This window comes from Phacochoerus africanus, chromosome 14 (genome assembly GCF_016906955.1).
Source record: "Phacochoerus africanus isolate WHEZ1 chromosome 14, ROS_Pafr_v1, whole genome shotgun sequence".
In the NCBI taxonomy this organism is placed as follows: Eukaryota; Metazoa; Chordata; class Mammalia; order Artiodactyla; family Suidae; genus Phacochoerus; species Phacochoerus africanus.
The window spans coordinates 17766820-17789186 of record NC_062557.1 but is presented as its reverse complement, the minus strand read 5'-3'; the positions used below and the strand labels follow the sequence as shown (position 1 = coordinate 17789186).

The 22367-nt window shown below is 56.5% G+C and overlaps 1 protein-coding gene across 1 annotated transcript in view; it reads left to right on the top strand.

Moving 5' to 3' along the window:
* The window catches only part of WNT3 (Wnt family member 3), a 51318-nt gene extending 29256 nt beyond the window's left edge, over positions 1–22062 (top strand). Inside the window, exons 2-5 of the mRNA XM_047758789.1 lie at positions 11478–11719; positions 15332–15597; positions 16242–16729; positions 20144–22062. Coding sequence (XP_047614745.1) covers positions 11478–11719; positions 15332–15597; positions 16242–16721 — 988 coding nt within the window. The 3' untranslated portion in view covers positions 16722–16729; positions 20144–22062. The remainder of the gene's footprint in view (positions 1–11477; positions 11720–15331; positions 15598–16241; positions 16730–20143) is intronic.
* Positions 22063–22367: the final 305 nt, after the last annotated feature.

Here is a 22367-nt window from a genome sequence, read left to right as displayed (position 1 = left end):
GGACTGAACGAGTGTGACGTGGTCTGTCTTAGCTGTGAGCTCCGAACTGCTCAGCAAAGCAAGTGTCCCTGGGAGCATCCCCCCACCCCCACCCCCACCACCTGGAAACATCTGTCCACTTGGGGTCTTGCTGCCCCTTAGGGGACCCTTTGTTTGGGGGCCTGAGGTGTGAGGACTTAGGCCTGGTTCCCTTTTACTTCTCTCTGGACACCCACCTGGGCTCAGGCCTGGTCTTCCTGGCCTAATACCTGCCTGAAGGAAGATGCCCAGGGCTCACCTGTGTCCTCTCAGTGCCAAGGGAGGACACAGCCCTGGGGACCCAAGCTGGAGCTGCTGACAGGCCAGAGAGGCAGGAAACCCCTCTCTCCCTCCCTTCCCCTGCCTCCCCCCCCTCCTCCCACCCCAACTTCTTGAAAGCCTCTTGTCTCCCCTGCTTGCTTCCTCCCAGTTCTCTTCTCCTCCCCAGGTCTGACCATCCTGCTCTGGGCCCCACTCACTCCCAATTTGGCTGAAGGGGACAATCCTTGTCTCCCGCCCCCTCCCCTTCTCCACTCTGATCACTTTCCTATGAATTGAGGGGGGGAAAAAAAACCCTCATGCTCACAACACAACAAAAAACAGGTTTAAACATTTTACAGGTTTCAACATTTTTCAGGCCGCCTTGTCACATCTTATCAGATCAGCCAGGAGCCTCAGGCCAGGCGCTCAGGGAGCTGCTTTGGAGAACAGAGGCTGTAACATTCCAGCCAGGCCGCCCCGCCCTCCGCCCTCCCCTCCCGCTCCCCCCTCCCCTCCCGCTTCTCCCACGGGGCTCCCAGGTGAGCGTGGCCCGCGCCTCGGCCCTCCCTCTCCCTGGCTACTCCACATGCCCCTTGCTTTGAGTGGCCCCTCACAGCCGCCTCTCCCTCCCGCAGCTGCCCAGAGCTGTGCCCCCTCTCGGCTCTCAGGTGCCCACCTGGTCTTGCAAGGTGGTTTCTGAAACTGGGGAGCAGAGGGCAGTTGTCAGAGCCACTCACAGAATGTAGAAGTGGCCACGGCTGGTGGGGCCCTGAGTTGTGATGGAGGGTTTAGGGAGGAAGAGGAGGATAGAGAGACACCCCCCTCCCCCCAAATGGGCTCCCATGGTTAGTCCTCAGGGGCTGCTGCCCATGAGAGGGATACTTTTTACTTGGGTTCCATTTTTGGGGGGATGTGTGGGTTTTGTCACCCATGGCAGTGAGGACCGCTGGCATGAAATACCTACTTTCCCTCCCAACATTCACAGCAGGGCCCCATCTTGTTCCTGCCACACTCATGGGGACCTTGGTCACACAGTACAGGGTGGCAGAGAAGAAAGAGCTGACCAAAGCCCAGGTTTTAGCTGAGACAATCCGAGGGAGGGGCCCAGACCTTGGATCCCAGGGCGAGAGTGATCCCACCGTGAGCACAGAGAGGGCCCCCTTACGCCCACCAGAGGATGCCTCCTCAGACTGAAGGTTTAGGATGCTCGCAGAGCGCTGGCCCCAGGAGGAGGTGGGGCTGGAAGTGGAAGAGGGAAAGAGCCGAGAAAGGAAGGGCGTGGTGGCTCACTCTGTTGGCTGTGCACCTCCACTGGGACCTGATCAGGAATATCGGAAAGCAAGACAGACCTGGGCGAGCCGTGCCAGTGTTGGCTGAGCCAGGCCTAACCAATGTGTCGCCTGCAGGGTGTCGGGAAAGCCCTCCTCTTGGCCTGAAGTCTTGCCCCCCTTATGTGAGGTCCCCACCCCCATCCTCCTGCCCCCCCCCCTTCCCTTCGCACATGGCATCTAATGCCCACACCACGTGGCTCCTCACTTGTCTCAGGCTTTTCCCCAGTGACCCCTGGGGGAAGAGCTCACGTATCATTCATCTTTTAGGTCGGGACAGATCCCCAAAAGTTGGATCCTTTTTCTTGGGATCCAGCTCTGCACCTCCAGCATTGTCTGGACCTGGGTGCCTGCAGGTCTCACCACCCCACAAATTTCCTCTTTTTTTCCAAAACTGCTTCCTTTTTTTTTTTTTTTGGCTTTTTGTCTTTTCCAGGGCCACACCCGCGGCATATAGAGGTTCCCAGGCTAGGAGTCAAATCAGAGCTGTAGCAGCTGGCCTACGCCACAGCTCACAGCAGCACCAGGTCCCCAACCCACTGAGTGAGGCCAGGGATCAAACCCACAACCTCATGGTTCCCGGTTGGATTTGTTAACCACTGCGCCACAACAGGAACTCCCCAAACTGCTTCTCTTAATGTTCCCTTTCTTGGTTGACAGGATCTCCATCTTTCTGATCATTCCAGCTTAAAACCTCTGTCATCCTTTCCTCCTTCCTGTTGTTCCATGTGACCCATCCTTACCCACTCCTTCCCCTCTGCTTCTAAGTCCACCATCCTGAGATTCACAGCCACAGGCCCTGCTAACCTGCTTGGGAAGTGCCTGGGCTCCTGCTGCAAATAGACTGACCTCAGACCTGCTAACCATGTCTCAGAGGTGGGGGTGGTTGTAATGCCTGAAGACAGGTCTGAGGCTCTTCCTTAGCATAAACTGTCACCCCAGCCTCCCGACTCCTTTCCCAGCTTTCCAGCTCTAGTGCCCACCCTTCGACCCCATTCTGCAGATTAATATTCCAAAGCCCAGTTCAGGAACCTTCAGTGGCTGCACAGGTTGCCAGAGTAAAGCTTGGCACTCAGGGCCCCCTTCCCCTCCTCTGCTCCTTTATAAGGTTCCAGCTGCGGTGGACCTGCTGCTCTTCCCTCTCCCACCTCTTGCTTGGGGCTAATTCCCGCCACCCCAGCCCCCCAAGGGAGCCCCAGCCATCCTTTATAGCTCGGCCTCTCCTCCATCGTGCCTTCTGGGTCACCACTGTCTGGGACTTGTTCACCTTTCTCTCACCACGTGCTCCCTGGCATGGTGGTTACGTGGGTGGTAAGCCTCAGGTGCCTGGGGACCCTCGGTCTTGTTCATGGCACGCACAGCACTCAGACCTAGTGGGTGATGAAAAAATGCTTGTTGGTCTGTAAATGACAGATGCCTCCTGGTCCAGGAGCCCTGTAGGTGTGGCTCAGTTCGTCGCCATGTTTCCAGTGCTTGGCATTCTGCCCAGTTCAGTCATCATTTAAATGTGTGTTGAGTGAATAGGTGGGGAATGAATTTGTTTACCAAGGGAAGACAGTTCCATATACTCCACATGTTTATTGCCCTCATGGGACCCCAGGCTGGGACTGAATAAAGATGGGAAATCCTGCAGGAGCCCCCCCCTCTGCAGGCTCACAAGCTCTTGCAGTTGCTTCTTCACTGATTCCTCTGTGGACTCTGGGTTCAAACAGTGCGAACCCCTTCCATCCTCACCCTCCCCTTCCTCTGATAAACAGGGGTGGCCCCTTAGCCCTGCTGGAGACATCCGAGAACCAGATGACCCATCCATGCCTACTGAGTGGATGAAGTGGCTGCTGATGGGAAAGGTCCAGGGAGATCTTGATGGAAGGGCATGTAGGCCCACTCTGTGGCCCACAGGACCACGTGAGCCTTTCGGACTCAGAGCACCTCCCTCCCCTTGGCTTGCACTGAGATGGGTTCAGGGTTGGGAGGGTATAGAGCTGCGCTCAGTACCCGTGGAGCCCACACATGCTCTGGGGAGGATGAGTAGATAGATGAAGAAAAGCAGTAGCTTGTGAAGCTCGCCCTGGGTTCCTCCTTTTACTTTCTCACAGACTGCCTGCCAGAGCATTGGGGTGAGGTGCCCTTGCCACTTGGGTTTAAGCTCTTTGGAAGTTCCAGGAGTTGGGTGCTTCAGGGCCCACCAGCCCCTGCCTCTGCTCTGCCTCATTGGGCACATGTGCCCCTGAACTTGTCAGGTTTCCTTCATGATGTCCTCCAGGCCTGAGTGGCCTCTTAAACTAAATAGGTAGTGGCCTTGCGTTTCAAGGTCAATGCTTGGATCGTTACTTTCTGCCCATTTTTAAGACTTTCTTTCCCCTTCTGGAAGTTTCCATCTTCCGGAAGTTTTCTGGTTCCCTCTGGACCCAGGAGCAGGAAGGACATCTGTCTAGTCCTGTCCAGGAGCCAGCACTGGGCTATTGCAGGGTTTCCAAAACATGATGGTTGCTCTGGAGGAGAGAGGCACATGACCGCCAAGAGGGTGGTTCGGACTCCTCCCTTTTCCATCTCCCTCCTTCCTTCTTCCCAGAACCCAGTTTAAGAGACATTGATCCTTTGGGTCAGACTCTTAAGATGCCCAGTCTGGGGCTATCAGAGCTGGTTAGTCCTCACCAGGGAAGCAGGGGAGGACAAGGGGACCGTGACTCAAAGAAAGGCATGCCTGGAGGAGTTTTGGCCATAGAGCTCACCCTGAGACTGGAGGGTGGAGGTGGTGGGACCCTGGAGCTTTGTCCTTGGGCTGCACCCTTGGATCCACCTTCCACGGCCCCATCCTGTGCGACTTGGGAAAATAACAAACCTCTCCAGACCTCAGTCTCCCCATTAGAGACGGAAAGATAGAGCTCTCATAGTGCCTTCGGCAGAGAGGCCATAGGTGCAGTTGGCAGGAAGAGGCTTGAGAAGCGGGCCTCTAGGACCTTGCCTCTTTTCTTCCCCCCAACTTTTCCATTTTTAATAAGTGTATAGTTCAGTGGCATCAAGTAGATTTGCAGTGTTGTCCAGCCATCACCACTGTTTCCAGAACTTTTCATCCTCCCAAACAGAAACTATACTCATTAAGCTATAACTTCCCCTCCCGGCCCCTTACTACCTCTAATCTACTTTCCATCACTATGAATTTTATTTTATTTTTTGGTCTTTTTGCCATTTTCTTGGGCCGCTCCCATGGCATATGGAAGTTCCCAGGCTAGGGGTCTAATCGGAGCTGTAGCCGCCGGCCTCACCACAGCCACAGCAACACAGGATCCGAGCCACGTCTGCGACCTACACCACAGCTCACGGCAATGCCGGATCGTTAACCTACTGAGCGAGGCCAGGGATCGAACCCACAACCTCATGGTTCCTAGTCGGATTCGTGAACCACTGAGCCACAATGGGAACTCCCGTCACTATGAATTTGCTTATTCTTGGTACCTCATGTAAGTAGAGTTATACTAGATCTGTCTTTCTGTGTCTGGCTTATTTCACTTAGCATAATGTTGTCAAGGTGCAGCCATGTTGTAGCATGTATCAGAGCATTATTCCTTTTGTGGCTGAGTAATAGTCCCTTGTATGGATTCACCACGTTTTGTTATCCATCCATCTGCTCATGGACATCGGGTCGTTTCCACCTTTTGGCTATTTGGGATGGTGCTGCGGTGAACATTGGTATACAAGTATCTGGTTGAGTCTCTGCTTTCTGTTCTCTTGAGTCTGTATCTACAGTGGGGTTGCTGGGTCATGATGATGAGTCTGATTAGCTTTTTGAGGAACAGTCCCTCTGTTAATTTGTTGTATGTATGGGGGGTGTATATTTGGGAAAAAAAAAAATAGCTAACAGAAGTTCCCGTGTGGGAGTTCCCATTGTGGCTCAGTGAGTTAAGAACCTGGCATGGTCTCTGTGAGGATGTGGGTTGGATCCCTGGCCTCCCTCAGTGGGTTAAGGATCTGGCATTGCTGTAAGCTACAGGGTAAGTCACAGATGCAGCTTGGGTCCGGTGTTGCTGTGGCTGTGGTCTGGACCTCGGGTGAAGCTCTGATTCAACCCCTAGCCTAGGAGCTTCCCTATGCCACATTCAATAATGGGGACAAGGAGCTGCAGCCATAAAAAGAAAAGTTCCCATGTGGCACAGTAGATTAGGGATCTGGGGTTGCTGCAGCTGTGGTACAGGTTGCAACTGTACTGAGGGTTTGATCCCTGGCCCAGTGAACTTCCATGTGCCACAGGTGAGGCCAAAAAAACCCCATTCCATCCCTGCTCTGTGCTCGTCATGCAGGCCCACCTCCAGCCCTCTGGAGACAGAAGGTGCCACAGGTAGAAGTGAATAGCTTGGTGGAGGTGGGAGTCTGATGAGACTGCAGAGCATTTAGGCCTTGCTTGTTTGGAGAGGGCGTTTCATCCTGAGAGGTCAACATCAAGACCTCGTGAGCAGCCTGCTGCTTATTGGCACCTGCCGCCCATCAGTCTGGCTGGCTGTGTCTGTCCTCAGCTCAGCTGGGTGGTGGGTGGTTGGGGTGGAGGATGAGCTGTCCTCAGGGAAGGGTGGCAGGGCCCTTGGGCCAGGCAGGGCCAGGAGCTGGTTATAAATAGTGCCTGCCCAGCTGGGAAGACCTGGCAGTGCCCCCTGCCCTCCCCCTCACCAGCTGCTGGTGCCAGGCGGGTCCCTACCTCCCTTGGGAGCCTAGTTATTGTCTCAGGTCCTAAACGTAGGAACTTCCTCAGCGGAACTGAGGAGTCTTGTCCTGTGTGTAGGTGGAACCTCCGGATGCCTGGAGGCCTGGGGAGTGGGGCTGTAAGATGGGGGGCATCAGCCTGGCCCTTCAGGGAAGGAGTTGTTCTCTCATTCCTTCGCTAGAGAATCAGCAAGGACATGTCATAGCCTTGCCCTTTGTTAAGCCGTGTGTGTGTGTAGGGAACTCACACTAGGACGGCCAGATGGAATTAGAAAACAAGTCAGCTCAGCCCTTTGAGATAAGGTTTGAATATGGTAGAGGAAAAACCCGGGGAGAAGTCTGGGAGCCCACAAAAGTCTTCAGAATGCAGGCGACCAGGTATCAGAGGTCGAAGGAGGGTAAGATGTTTACCAGGGGCTTGGGCAGTGGAAAGGCCCCCTGAGAGAGGGCCCGGCCTGTGCAGAAGCCTGGAGATGTGAAACAGCCAGGCTGCTAGTCATCCAGCAGGCTGAACAAATCTACTCAAGGCCACTCACACTTTGGTACAAAGAATTAAGGAGAATGAGGCTTACTGTGTGACCTCCTCCAGGGGAACTTGCACTTCAGTAATGGGGACAAGGAGCTGTGAGTCAAGTTAACGCATCTGTGGTGGTGGGATTTCTGACAAGAGCATGTGTGGCTGGGGGCTCAGGGTCAGGGTGGCAGGGCATGTTTAGGGAGGGCAGCCATCCTGGAGAAATCCACCCGTGGCCACGGCCTCATTAGCCCTGATACCAGCCCGTAGACCTAAACCCGCCTCCCCAGAGGCCCTTGCTGATTCTCATCAGGATGTCTGAATCTGAGCCCAAACCCTCCAATGGAGCATCCTGGAAATGTCCCTATGCCTTTGGCTTCCCTTTAACACTTGGCCAGGTCACAAATGTCTGTGGATGGAGCTGCCAGGGAAGGGGCCAGCTTTGCCCTGATCCAGGGCATCCTTTCCAGTGATGGATGGGAAGGGGCTCAGGAAATTCTGATGTGTTTCGTCAAGTCAGGGATGGGAGGGCTGAGGAAAGAGGCTGATGACCTGGCAGAAAGTCTGGGGACAGCCCCAAGATACGCGTAACCACCACGACCACCTTGACTTGCGGGCTTCCTATGTTCTGGGAGCTTTGTATCCTTCATCCCTCCCATCATGTTTTTTATTTTTATTTTTTGCTTTTTAGGGCCACACCTGCGGCATGTGGAGGTTCCCAGGCTAGGGGTTGAATCGGAGCTACAGCAACGCCAGATCAGAGCCAAGCCTGCCACCTATAACACAGCTCATGGCGATGTGGGATCCTTAACGCACTGAGCGATTAAACCTGCAACCTCATGGTTCCTAGTCAGATTGGCTTCCGCTGCACCACAATGGAAACTCCTCATGTGTGTTTTATAGATGAAGAAACAGGCATGAGAGGTGAAGTAAACTACTCGAGATCAGCAGCTTGGAAACAGCAGAGCTGGATTTGAACGCAGGCAGCCTGGCTCCTGGGTGCTCCCCAAGTCCAGGGTTGGACCTGAACAGCAGGAAGGAGGCAGGGCTTGGTGGGAGGAGGAAAAAGAAATAACTCATCATCTCTGAGGCTGGGGCTTCTGGAGTCAGATAAAACCCATGGTTTGACTCTGGCTTGGCTGCTTCCTTGTGTAAGTTGCCCAGTACCTCTGCCTCAGTTTCCTTATCTGTGAGGCATAACAGCACTCACCTCCCAGAGCCATCATTCAGGATTAAATGACACGATGTCTGTGGAGTGCCTGGCATCTAAGTGCTAAGTAAACGGTTGTCATCATTGCTAGTGCTGGATGTGACTGGAGAGGAAAGAAGCAATCTGCTGGGTCAGAGGAGAGGTTGCAGCCGTCCAGGAGGAAGGATTCAACCATCAAGGGCTTGGTGCTCGTCAGGGGAGAGCAGGGGAGCATGGCATCTCCCTGTTGGGAGCAGCTCTGGCCTTCGCAGGCAGCCGAGCCCTGCCAGCCAATGCCAAGGCCTTGGGCATTCTGCTGGGCTGGGCAGGCCCGCCTGGGACCCCCTGGGGTGGGGGGATTGCTAAAATCAGTGAGCAGGGAGCCCCTGGGAGGCCTGGGACAAGCTGTGGCCTCACTGAGTGGAAATGAAGAGGCAGTGGGGCTTCCCCACACTGCAGTCTTCCTTCCCTGCAGTGGCTCTCTGGTTCTCTCGATCCAGCTGGCAAGCCACTTCTCATTGTGGGCCTCTGCTTTTTCATCTGTATAATGGGTTTTGTGCCCTCTAAAGGCACCTCTTGTAGGCTCGTTTGGTCCAGCTTAGCTTGAGGGTGCCCAGGCCTGCAGAGGTGTGGACAGGTGTCAGGCAAAAGCTGGGAGAAGGTGAAGAAGGAGGGGAGGAGTGGGGGTGGGAGAGGGGGGTAAAGGAAGGGTCCTTGAGTGCCCCTCAGGCCTTACTTCCATTCCTCTGGGCAGAGGGAGGCTGGAGCTTTGGGGCCCTGGCGTGGTTGGTGAGCAGACCAGTCAATGGAGGACAACATGGGACAGGGCCCCCTGGTGCCAGAGGTGACGGTGAGACAGGTCTGCCTGGTTAGAGTTTGCAGTGGGGCCAGGAGGCCAGGCCGAAGGGGAGCGTGGGCACTGCAGTCTGCACCTCTGGGGCCACGTGGACAGAGGCATCTGCAGGGGGGAGACCGGAGGGACACTGCGGCTGGGCACTGGTGGCTGGGTCTCCCCCTACTGCTCTGGGACAGTCAGGGAACAGGCCAGGGTTTGAGAAGGAGGCAAAGACTCACCATATTCCTTTAGAGGGGGCCTCATGGCCCCACACTCAGGGCCAAACCCAGGTGGGGCCCTGGGGTGGCAGCGGCCTCCATCGGGCCCCGGCTCTCCTCCCCAGCTGTCTGCATAGGGGGCTTTGGGTCTCACACAGGCCTGGCCCCCTTCCAAGGGGCCTCGCTCCCCAGCGCTCCCCTCAGGACGGCCTGGTGCTGAGTCGTCTGCACGGAGCCCTGGCTCAGGCTGCCCTCCGCACGGCAGGGCAGGGCAGGGCTGCAGGTGCTGGCTAAGAGCATGTGGAGCGGCCGCCTGGGCTGGGAGGGGAGGCTCAGCTCTGACACTGCGCAGACCCGCAGACCTGGGCAGTTCCCTTTACTCCCTGGCCTCAGTTTCCTTTTCTATGAAATGGGATGATGACAGCGATGCTGAAGTTCCCACTCGACAGTCTCGCTCTGAGGTTTCCATAAGGGAAGAGACATGAAGTCTCAGAAGTGGCCCAGCCCATCGCAAAAGAGAGGTATTTGCTGATCATTTATCATCGTGATGATGACCACTTTATGCCTCTACGCAGGGCTGCAGGTTGCCCTTCTTTCTCTTCAGAAGGGCTCAGTGCTCAAGATCTGGACATGCCTCATAAATGTTACCATCCCAACTCCTAGACCTGGTTCCCTAGTGGGAAGATGAGGGCCCGCCTCTCCCCCTGACAACAGGGCCCAGAGACAGCCCCAGGTGGGCACCACGGCCCTCCACCGTGCCCGTCATCCACACATAGCAGATAGTTGGATCCTCCCTGTGTTTCGTTCAAAAGACTTTTGTGCGCTTTTTTTCCCGTTGGCCCCTGAGGTCTTCTGGACCCTTTTCCCCAGGGCTTTTGTCATCACTTTGCATGGCGGACACCACTGTCGGCCCAGAGCCTTGGTCAGTGCAGTATAAAGAGAGAGGAGCTGGGCCCTGATGCCTCCCTCCTTCCAGTTCACTCTGGCCCGGGTCACAGGGCTGATTGCAATTGGCCTTGAAGTCTACGGAGACTCACAGATCATTTTCTCAGCTTCTGTTGTAAAAATGTCAGTCCTGCTGTTCATGTCTGGGGGAGAGAATGGTTCTCTAGTATTTCATTTTTTTTTTTTTTTTTGCTTTTTAGGTCCTCTCCTGCGGCATATAGAGGTTCCCATACTAGGGGTCGAATTGGAGCTACAGCTGCTGGCCTATGACACAGCCACAGCAACATCAGATCCGAGCCTCGTCTGCGACCTACACCACAGCTCATGGCAACGCCGGATCCTTAACCCACTGAGGCCTGGGATCAAACCTGCATCCTCATGGATGGTAGTCAGGTTTGTTATGGTTGAGCCACCATAGGAACTCCGGGTTTTCTAGTATTTTAAACACTTGCTCCTCCTCCTCTGGCTCCTATAAGATCTTTTCTCTGTTGACTCTTTTTTTTTTTTTTTTTCCTTTGCTGGAGCATGAAGCAGTTTGATGTGGGGTATCAGTTCCCAGGCCAGTGATTGAAAGCACCAGATCCTAACCACTAGACCACCAGGGAACTTAGTAAAACCTGAGAGGTTGATAGAATATTGATTGAAAAATTAGGGACAGAAGTGTGATGAGATTCAACCAAGCTCACATAGTGTTGTGTAGGGGAAGTACACTCCTCCTGACCCTGAGTTAAACTTTCTTAAAGCCAAGAAAGAGGGGAGAAAAGAGATGGCGCCCCAGAATTGTCTAGGGCTCTGCAGAGATGGTCAAGGAGACCCTGGTGAACAAAGGAGAGAGGAGCTGGAGAGACCCTGGGAGGCACTGGGCTGGGCAGGTATCGTCCCAGGAAAGAGGCTGAGGGGCATTGCCTAGGTGACAGTGTGTGTATGCACGTGGGTGTGAATGCATGCACACATGCATGTGCACACCCCCTGCTGGGACTGAGGCTTCTCTACTTGCTGCTTTCTCTGAGATGTGATGGGGGTCAAGCCAGCTTCCTCCATCTTCCTCTCTGTAGACTTTGTTTCCTTCCAGTAGATCATCAGAAGTCTCCATGTGGCCCTAGAAACCTGAACTCCCAGGCTGACCCCTCCCCATCAGGGAAAGGGGCCCAGAGCCTGGGAGGGACTTGAACTGGGTCCCTAATACTCTCTTTCCATCCAGGGTTCTTTGCATAGTGTTGGGTCACCCCCAAGGGCTCCCATGAGAGGTTTCTGCTGGTCCCCATGCCCCTGCAAGCTGGGGCAGAGGGCTGACTGCCTGCATCAGAGCTCTGCCCTTCAAGAGACAGTGTATACCCAAGGTCAAGGGCAACACATTCAGGTGCCAGGTTTCTCACGGCTCACAGGTGCTCTGTGGCTCCACCTACCTCGAGTGCTTATGGGGAAGAAATGATGCTTTGTGCCTGCAGTGCCACTGCCTTCTGTCTCCCCACAGGTCCCTGGCCCTGGGCCAGCAGTACACATCCCTGGGCTCACAGCCTCTGCTCTGCGGCTCCATCCCAGGCCTGGTCCCCAAGCAACTGCGCTTCTGCCGAAATTACATTGAAATCATGCCCAGTGTGGCTGAAGGTGTGAAGCTGGGCATCCAGGAGTGCCAACACCAGTTCCGGGGCCGCCGCTGGAACTGCACCACCATTGATGACAGCCTCGCCATCTTCGGGCCCGTTCTTGACAAAGGTACTGTCTCTGGACTGGGCAGGAGGTAGAAGAGGGGCTGAGTTGGGGGACAGCATCAGGATATGTAGTCACTCTTCCAGATCAGGGTGCCTCAGCCCTGAGCCCAGGTCCCCAGGGGGGAGGATGATGAAGTGGGTCATGACCTGTGGCCTTCACAGGAAGTAGGCCATGTCACTCTGGGCCTATGTCCTGACAGGCCGTCTCGTGGTTGCCACACCTTACCAGGTGCTGCTGGGGAATAGGGAGCCTTGGGATCCTGAAATCCTGGGGCAGGCTAGGAGGCTGCAACCAGCCTTCCCTTCTGCTGGCACAGTGGTGGCCCCAGGCTTTGATGTGGACTTTTGTGATATTTTTCCAGTGTTAAGTGCTCTACAAATCTAGCTTTGGGGTGGGGTGAGAACTTTGCTACCCCTAGGTCCTTCCCATACAGAAAATTCTGGAGCCGAGGGGGCTGTCTAGTGCCGGTAGTATTGCATTACCTCCAGGTGCTTTGGTGAGATGTTCCTGCTGGTTCCCACGCCTCTGCAAGCTGGATATGCCCATGGATTGTGGTGGGGCTAGAGGGCGTGCTGGCCAGATAATCTTGCAACATGGGAGTCTCACTGGCTGTCTCAAATGAATGGGATTCACATAACCTGACTTTGAATATGAAGGCACTAAGGAGAGAGGGATTTGGGTGTATGTGTGACTACTCCCAAGAAGTGGACTTTGGGGCTGGGGAGTTCTAGGCTGAAGAAGCGCAACTCTGTGAGCAATTGCACTGTCTAGGAATATGATCTTAGCTGGCCTCCCAGGAGCTACCATTCGTTTTCTGCAGCAACTCAAACCCTCCTGGCCACTGCCAGGGCTTTGGCACCCAAAGGCATTAGCTTGGTCCACCCTCCTTTCAGAAGAGCTGCATTTACAGCTGGAAAGAAGATCTGAGAGCCAGCTGGACCTGGGGAAGGGTTGGCAGGGAGTGTGGAGGAAAGAGTTGGGGAAAGCCGACGCCCCATTTTTGCGTGCTGTCCCCCTTATCTGTGCCTCAGGTAGCCGCACCTACAGGCTATTGTCATGGGACAGTAGGGCAATTAGCAAATCAATGGATGATGATTCTGTTTACGCTTCTATTGCCAAAGCTAATTATTCCCTGTTTACATAAAAGGTTTGGCCTCTAATTGGGGCCAAGCGGCGGGGTGGTTTGCATTTCAAACCTGATCTTGCCAGCATGTCAGTCTCACCGCCTTCCGGTGCTCCACCTCCGGCCAGGTAGCGCTTAATCAAACAGCCTGGCGTCTAGACGCGCTCCCCAAAGCAAGACACCTGATTGCTCTGACCCGCCGGACGTTAGCCTGTGAATTCAAACCGGGTCTCCGAGCTTATTATCCCTTCACGTCTGTGTTTAATGTTTTAAATCACCGTTGTAGGTTCTAGGACGTGCCTTCATCTCGAAATTGCAAGAGGGCAGTTTCGTGTTGGGGAAGGAGGGCGTCAGATGTCAGAGACACTGGGAAATTCAGGGAAGCTAATTGGTCTCTGGGAGGAAGGCCTGCCCGCTTGCCCCAGGGGCCAGGTGTGAACTCTGCTTTAGGCTCCCCCCTTGGCGAGTCCCGCACCCCCGCTGTGCGGGCCACCGGCGTAGACCTCTGCCCACGGCTGTGAGACCCCGGGTGGCAGGGAGGTGGTCTGTCCCGGGGCGCGTATCTTCAGCGGCCCCCGGGGACCGACTCCCCAAGGGCTTAGCCGCCCGGAGCCTGGGCGCGGGGGGCACAGGGGTCGGCGGCCGGAAGGCGCGAGGCCGAGACGGCGGCGGGGTGCGGGCCGCTGGGGATCGCGGTCCCGGGCGGGGTGGGGGTGGGCGGCCCGGAGGGGCTTAGACTGCTTGAAAGGGGCCCGAGCGCCGCCCCCCACCGCGCAGCCCGGCCCGCGCCCGCTGCGGCCGCCGTGCCATTCACACGCCCTCTGGCCATTCGGCGCGGCGCGGGGGCGGGGGGCGCCGCTTCAATGGGGATTTCGCGGGCCGGCGCCGGGGCCGGGGGCGCGGCCCGGCCGCGGGAGCCGCCCGTTGCTACGCGGTGGCGGCCGGCCCGGCGGCCCGGGCCCGGCGGCCGCATTATGCGGGTAATGCGGTGTGACACCGCGCGAACAAAGGCGGATTGAGCGGCCCAGCGGGCCCCGCCGGACGGGGACCGGCACAGCGGGGCTGTCAGCGCCGCTCCCAGGCTAATCCCCGCCCCGCCCCCGCCGCCCCCGCGTCCCCGGGGCTGGGAACCGAGCGCGGCCGGGACCCGGGCGCCGCCGCCGCGAGAGGCCGGCGGCCGGCCGGCCGGAAGTGAGGCCCTCGCCCTGGGCGACCCCTGCTCCCGGGCGCTCACGGGTGGGGCCGCCCAGGCCGGGGTCGGAGCCGGGGCGCAGCGGCTCGGGCCTCGGCCGTCGCCCCCATCGCAGTCAGGTCCAGAGTCCTGGCGGGGCCGCTCCCACTTGCCTCCAGCCTGCCCGGGAAGGGGGTCGGACCCTCTCTGCCGGTGGTCCATGAGGGCCCTGGGGCCTCTAAAGAGGCGGCGGTGGCTACGAGGGGTGACCAGGCTGCCGGGCTGCCATCTCCCTGAGCGCCCAGGACCAGAGCCAGAGTCCAGGCAAGGAGGCAGCCAGGCCGGCAGCTCGGTGTTTGGCTACCTGCGCGGCCTTGGGCAGGTCACTTCCTGCTCTGGGTTCCTCACCTGTCAGGAGAGAGACGGTTGGTCTATAGGTCTTTCAGGCCTTTGTCTCCCAGGTCATCAATGGCTATATCTGCAATACGGGCCTGCCTTTCTTCCTCATAGGGGTGAGAGGGTTAAATGGGATAAAGCTCACGAAGGGCAGAATCCGGTGTGGACCCAGCACTCCAAGGTGGTTATTATGAAGAGGTTGGGGGGACACCCTGAGAACCTTTTTCTTTGCTGGACCCTGGGGCGGAAGCAGTGGGGAGGTGCCTCCTGTCCCTCCATCCTCCCTCCAAAACCTCGGCTTTGTCTGGGTGGAGGACAGAATAAGAGGGAGGATGAGACGCCTACACTGCTCTCCTGCTCGGGGAACTCTGGTGGCAGAGGGAAGTTGTACCAGTTTACAAAGAGGGTAACTGAGACTCAGAAAAAGAGTCTGTCCAAGTGCTTCCAGGTGGGGAATGGGTGGGCTTGGGTAGGTGTAGGCTGAGGGATTCCTGGCCTCCCTCCTCAAAGACCAGGGAGGTCTTTGCGAGATCCTGAGGTCCCGAGAGATCAGGAGTGCTGGATTCTCCAGTTTGGGGAAGCAGAGGGTGGAGGGGCCTGGGGCCAGGACGACAGATCGGGGCCACCTCATCTCTGCAGCAACCTGCCTGAGCTGTCTTTCTACCCCCGTTTCTGACTGGCTGTGCTCTGCCAGCTGTTAAAGCCCTGGGTTAGTTGGTTAGTGGCTCTGAGCCTCAGTTTGCTCATCTGTAAAGTGGGGATACCCACTAGGGGCTGGGCCAGCCAAAGAGGGAAAGGTACCTCGGTTCCTTTCATTTCCCTCGGGGCTGACAAGCCCTTCTTCCCAGCTGGGGGAGAAGTCAAGGCAGGGTGGCCCCGCTCTGGGACCTGGCCTGAGCAGTGCCTCCCCACGCCCTCCCCACAGCCACCCGCGAATCGGCCTTCGTGCACGCCATCGCCTCTGCTGGTGTGGCCTTTGCTGTCACGCGATCCTGTGCGGAGGGCACCTCCACCATCTGTGGCTGTGATTCGCATCATAAGGGGCCGCCCGGCGAGGGCTGGAAGTGGGGCGGCTGCAGCGAGGATGCCGACTTCGGGGTGCTTGTGTCCCGGGAGTTCGCGGACGCACGTGAGAATAGGCCAGACGCGCGCTCGGCCATGAACAAGCACAACAACGAGGCTGGCCGCACGGTGAGCTGCGGCCGCCCTCACCCCAACCCTGCCCAAGACTCCTTCCCAGACTCTGTCCCTGCTCCACCCTGCCTCTGCCCATGGCCCTTGTGCTTTCCCGGTCCCCCCTCTCTTCCCCCTTCCTTCCTTCCTCGGTGGACTGTTCCCGGTCCCCACCTGCACCTCTGCCCTGGGGATGCATCCGTCCACGAGTGTGGCGGCCCCACGGATCGGGTGGCAGCCAGCCCATGCTGTGCACTTCAGCTGCCCGTAGGGCTCTGAGACTCACGGGCCTGGCTTTGAGTGCAGCCTCCGTACCTTCCTATGGGGGTTAGACCTTGGGCGAGTCACTTAAAGCTCCCAGCCTCAGTTTCCCACCTGTTAGCTGGAAATAACAATCCTTATTTCCTGAGATGGGAAGCATGGGAGACACGGATGTAATTTCTGTCAGTCCCCACTGCCAGTTCTTGGGGTGAAGGGGAGGGAGACAGCGGGCACCATTCTTCTGGTCCGAGCCTCAGCACCCCTTTGGTTTTCACCCAGGCGTAGAGTAGGAATAGAGAAGGCTTCAGGGATGGAGGTGGGTGCAGGCAGCATTGGGAGGGCCTGGGCATGCTCCCAGGTGGGGGTCAGTCTGGGGAACCAGCTGCGCCTCCTCTTCCCAGACCATCCTGGACCACATGCACCTCAAGTGCAAGTGCCATGGGCTGTCGGGCAGTTGCGAGGTCAAGACCTGCTGGTGGGCCCAGCCCGATTTCCGTGCCATCGGCGACTTCCTTAAGGACAAGTATGACAGTGCCTCGGAGATGGTGGTGGAGAAGCACCGGGAGTCCCGCGGCTGGGTGGAGACCCTCCGCGCCAAGTACGCGCTCTTCAAGCCACCCACTGAGAGGGACCTGGTCTACTACGAGAACTCCCCCAACTTTTGTGAGCCCAACCCGGAGACGGGCTCCTTTGGCACCAGGGACCGGACTTGCAATGTCACCTCCCACGGCATCGATGGCTGTGACCTGCTCTGCTGCGGCCGTGGCCACAACACAAGGACGGAGAAGCGGAAGGAGAAATGCCACTGCATCTTCCACTGGTGCTGCTACGTGAGCTGCCAGGAGTGTATCCGCATCTACGATGTGCACACCTGCAAGTAGGGAGCCAGGTAGGCCGGCTGGGCAGGGAGGTTAGGGGGCCTCGGTGCAGGGAACTGGGGTTGCTGCCTCCTTTTCCGGATGACCCTGTCTGTTTCGGAGTGAGCCAAGACACACACGTTTCCACAGCCGAGGTTGGTTGCCAGGATTTCCCAAGCTTCGGTGCGAATGGTCCTTGGGCTATGGCTTGGTGGATTACACAAAGCACAGATGATAGCAACCAAGTGTGTGCACGCGAGGCTGCAAGCAGTTGTTTCAGTTCATGTGTAAGTTAGTAAATCATAGGCCAGGTCAGCTTTTCGCACGGCCACTCGCTGTCCATGTTGCGCATCTGCCAAGCCAGAGGAGGGACTGTGGAGGTGGAAGCTGGGGTGCCTGACTTCTGGTCCAACTTTGCTCTTAACTTCCTGTCCTTTCACTTCTCTGGGCCTCCAGTTTCTTACTGTAAAGTGAGGGGGGTAAAATAATTTGAACCAGCAGGCCAGAAAGTCTCCTGTACCCCTGGGGCAGAGTCCTTTTGCATGCACCTTGAACTCAGAGGGCAGGTTTTTGCACAGGCGTAACTCCCACACCTCCGAGGTGTAGGAGGTGGGTGGGGAAAGCGGTGTCTAAGCCCATATTCCGGCAGATCTGAAGCTTGGGTGGAGCGGGGCGCGCTGTCACCGAGTTTATGGACAGTGATGGGGAGGAGGAAGGAGTCAGGTTCAGAGTGACGGTGCTGAGTAAGCGAGGGATCAAAGGCTGCTGGATTATGTTCCCAAGAGTTGTCCTGTGTGGGCGACACTGTTGCCCGGCCCTTGGGTCCATGGGTCTCCAGGACAGGTCAAGATGGGCGTGTGGTGGTCCTGGTCTCGGAGGGTGTCTAAGGCCTGTGTCCCCTTGCGCCCCTTTCTCTGTCTGAGACTGGTCTATAGAATTTCAAGCTCTGGTCCAGCTTCCACCACCTACCAACCATGTGACCCAAATAATACTTATTTTCTCCTCCTCTGTCATCCTCCTCTGAGGAGCAAAGGGAAGGACACTGGAGACAGTGCTTGGTTCACTGAGGCACTTGCCCGCCTGGGGCTGTAGCCGGGAGGGCACCCCACTGACACAGTTCCATGCAGGGCGCCTCAGAGCTGGTGATGCTCGTCCGGCTGGGTGGGACTCGGGTGGGGTGGGCTTCTTTGCAGCAGGGAGGAACCTCACGTGCCAGGGAGAGCTCGGCTGAGGGCAGATTCAGCCTGTTTGGGAAGCCCCTCTGTGTAGCTCAGGTTACAGGGTCCTGAAAGACAGCAGGAGGCACCGCTTTTCTTGGTGTCCGAATAGTAGTGTGGGTGGTGGAAGGAGGACAGAGATGGTTCCAGCTCCATCACTTACCAGCTGGAAAGTAGGGGTGATGATGGGAGCCTAGCAGCATTTTTACGAGGTTCAAGTGAGTTGGCAGATGTGAGTGCTTGTCTGAATATGGTACTAATAAGTGTGAAAAGTGCCATCAGAGCTATGACATGAGGGCAGGCACAGTGCAAGGCAATGGTGTCATCACTTGGGCAATTTCATTTATTGCTTTTCAAAACGATGGAGGAAAAGTCAGTAAGAGAGAACTCCCAGGCTCACTGTCATGCCAGGTGGAAGGAATGTTTGCAAGCCACAGTGCCACCCTCCTCTCGTGCCCACTCTGGCCAGAGGCAACAGTGTCCTGTCAGGCAGGACACAGCTCTGGCCATTCTAAGAGGAGGTTGTGGGGAAATCAGAGTCTCAGAGCGTGAACACTGGAGAGGGCACAGAGGGCATTTGTCTAGCCCTGCTCACTGCACAGACGGGGCACTGCGCCCAGGCCTCAGCCTCCAGAGAACCCCCAAATGTGGGTCCTGCAGAGTCCACAGTGGTAGCAGCCCAGGCTCTGTTAGCGACTCTAGGGGGCTCCCGGGTATCGGCTGGGCTTTGGCACCTCCCCTCCCCCGGGTTCGGGCAGCCTTCTGCCAAGTGGGAAAGAAGTGCTGGGTTGACCCTCAGTGTCCAGAAAACCCCTGCCTGTGACCTGACGCTGACTGTAAGATCCGTGTTCTCCGTCCGCCTTCTGCTCCCCATTTCTGAGACAGAAGGGCATTTCCCCCAGTCTTAGGGGAGATGATGCCATGCCCGGGAGGACACCCTGGAGCCCTTGCCCTGGGGCGAGTGGAAAATTGTCTCTCGGTCTGCTGCCCTTTTGACAAAAACTCAAATTTGTTGATTGGGGCCAGTTGTTGTTCCTCTCTGAGCCCCAGTTTCCTCATCTGTGCACAGGGGGTAGGAACCGTGACCCTGGCAGGGTTGCTGTGTGGACTAGAGGTCGTGCACACAGGAGCCTTGACACAGGGTCCAAGGAGCCAGCGCATTTTCCAAGGCCACGTGGGGCTGACCTCCAGGAGCCGCCTTCCGCCAGGCTTGCTGCTGGTCCGGAGCCCCAGGCCGAGACCTGGTTACCTTTCCTGTCCTTTCGTCCGCATAGACACCCTGCAGGCAAGCTGGGAACTGTGGAGAGAGGCTGGCAGGGACTGCGTGGGACAGAGCTCCGGCTCTGGCCTTTCTTGGCCGCCTGTCTTGACAGTGCGGGTGGGAGAGAGCCGGGCGTGTGCCCTCCACACCCTCAGGGCAGGAGAGCCCAGTCAAGACGGCTTTAGGCCACAGCAGGGCCAGGGGCCCGGGCTTCTCCTCTGGGGAAAACCTCCTTCCACTGCTCGTGGATTTCGTCCAGTGTCTCCAGCTGCCCACCGATTGCCCACCTTACGTGAACCAGACTCATTCCTTGTTACTCAGATGCAGTGAGCGCACTCAGCTGGAGGGGGCAGGGGGCCTGGAGGACCCCGGGAGGTGTCACTAACTTGCCGTGAGACTTTGGACGTGGCCCCTTGATCTTGCAGAGTCTGGTTCACCCCCTGCAAGAGTCGTCTTCTGGCCCTGTCAGCCCCCCAAGGAGCTCTTTGGGCTTCAGATCCCTTGAGAGATGGAAATACATGAACACGGAGACCTCGGGCTTCGCGTGAGAAGGAATTATTCATAGTTCAACGTAGTTTCTTCCGTTTGGACAGCTCGAAACAAACGCAGTGTCTGGGAGTCTGTCAGGTGGTGGGGGACTGGGCCCTAGATTTGCAGGGTTTCTCCCCGTCTCCGAGCAAGTTGGTTCCTAGACCAGGCTGGCTACCTGCTCCGGGGCTTCTGGTTGCCGGAGCCCCAGCTAGAAGGTGAGGAGGAAGGATCTGGACCCCAGTGTGTAGATGTCCTGTAGCTCCCAGGTCCTTCCGCAGTGGTAGAGGGGGCGCACAGAAGCTCCGCCTGAGACCCCCGTTACCTCTGAGCTCAGGAGAGATGCTGAGCTGTCCGCCAGCAGCCTCCGACCTTTGCACCCTGTGGGAGGTCTCTCTGGGCAAACCGTTACATTCCTAATTCTTCTTTACTTTCCCAAGGGCACTGGGAACAGGTGACATGTGCGGCTGGGCAGATTCACCGAAGTCCTACAGGGAGCAGGGCCGAGCCGGGCTCAGCCCCAGCATCAGACGGCACGGAAACGGGACTGTTGCCAGATGCACGTGTGGTAATGACCTGGACCCACCTCGCCTGCTGCCTGGGAGGCCTCCCTCCCTCTCTCATCTTCAGTTTCTCACCCTACTCGGGATGGTGTGTGGTTTTCAAAGAAGGGGCTTTCTTTTTAGTTCTCCGGGGTCTGATAGGAACAGACCTGAGGCTTATCTTTGCACATGTTAAAGAAAATAAAAGTGGCAAAAAACCCCAACCAGCCAACCTTCTACTCCAGCAGAACAGGCTGGGCTGCCGTGAGCCTCTGCCTGGTGGGAAGGACATCCGCGTGGGCAAGATCGTCTCCCAGCCGCTGCGTCTGGTGCCATCCCGAGATGCCTGTGCGCGGGGAGTCGGGAAGCGGGGCAGCGCCCTGCCGTCTCCTCTTCTCTGTCGACTCCCATTCAAATCTGATAGACTTTCACATTCTGATAAAAGCCATAGGTTGAGCTGGGAGAAAGTGGTAGGGAGGCCCACGGCAATCGTTAGAGTCGGTTTGAGTTTTGAAGAGCCGGAGCTCCGGGCGACCTGGTAAGCTGTTTGAAGAGCAGCCGTATGTTCTTCTCAGTCCCATTTTCTCTGTAACCCCATTCTGCACGAGAGGCTCTTGTGAACTGCAGTCAGATCTCCAGCTCTTTCTCTGCCATTCTGCAGTTTCCACCAGGAATGCAGTACTTTTTTTTTTTTTTTTGTAGTGAACATTGTAAATAGGTTACGTGGGGTGGTGGGGGGCACCCTTTCGCCAGCTCAGATGGCTTCCCAAGGAAGGAAGCATCTTTAGAAGGGGCCATTCTGTCCCTCCCAGCCCTGCTCACCTGCAGATCCTGCATAAAAACAAACTCCAGCTTGAGCAGTTGGACTCTGGGTCACTTAGGATAAATTAGACAAAGGGTCAGAGAGAGTAGCAGGCTGTCCTTGAAATTCCAGTTGTGTGAGCAGTAGATGGGGAGGATAAAGAGGAGTCGTTCGTTTCCTTCCCAGTTGGGACGCGTCGTCCTGCGTCCCTTTCTGTCTGGCCTGTGCCAGGAAACCAGTGCAGATCTTTCCCACACACCTCTGGCCTCACCTGCCCACTGAGAGCTTCAGTTCGTGCAGCCACCAGGATCAGGATGAGGTGTTCAGAGGCGGGCAAGCAGTCACTCGTTCTTTCGGGTGAAGCATCCCACCGCTGAGTTCTCCTTATCCCCACGGGTCCTCTGCCGTGGCCTAGAGGAAGCTAGCAGAGCGGAGGCAGACAGATCTGACAGACTGAGTCGACACGGCAGCTCTGTCTTAAGGAGAATCAGAAAGGAGAGAGGCAGCCGGGCCCGGGGGGAGCACGGCGCCGTCTTCCTCCCCTCTCCTCCTCGCTTGGGTCAGCCCGACACTGACCCCAGACGGCAGGCCGGCCACCTTCCCACCTGCTCAGGCAGGTTCACCAAGATGGTCATCTAGAAGCCGGGCCTGCGCTCTTGAATCTGCTGGCAAGGAGCCCTGCTAACGATACACTGCCCACCCCTCTAGAGAGTCTGAAGTGCCCCCCATCTCACCTGAGACTGGAGCGTTTTAAATCGTGTCGCCCAGGTGATGCTTGCTTTATGTGAGAAGGACTTCTGCAGAATGGATACACATGTTCAAAGCAGTCTTTTCATATCTATGTATTATCTCTATTAAAAGTGATAAAGTCATGTTTCTGGGGCGTATTCAAGTAGACGACAAGTAATTATTTAATAATAGTACATTGAGTGCATTGTAATTATTCTCGCAGTAGTCAGGTAATAGTATCCAACGGAAATTTCCTACCAACCTGCTGTATCCAAAGTTTTGTAAAAAGTTGTAGAAGTTGTTGATCTTTTTGATTTTATATTCAAAGTCTCTTTTTATAAATATTATTTATTATACAATGTATATACCTTTGAGTTAACTAAGATTATATATTATATAAATATATATATATTTGGAGAAAATATATTTCATCATGCAGTTTTTTTCTGTTAAGTCATTAAAGAGAAGGTAAACTTCAAATGGAAACGTTGTACGATGTGTGGCGTTTGCAGACTAAGGCTCGGAAGGTCAGTGTCAGATTCTGCATGGGGGCGCCTCCACGTCCACTCTGAAATCCCTGGCCCCAGTTAA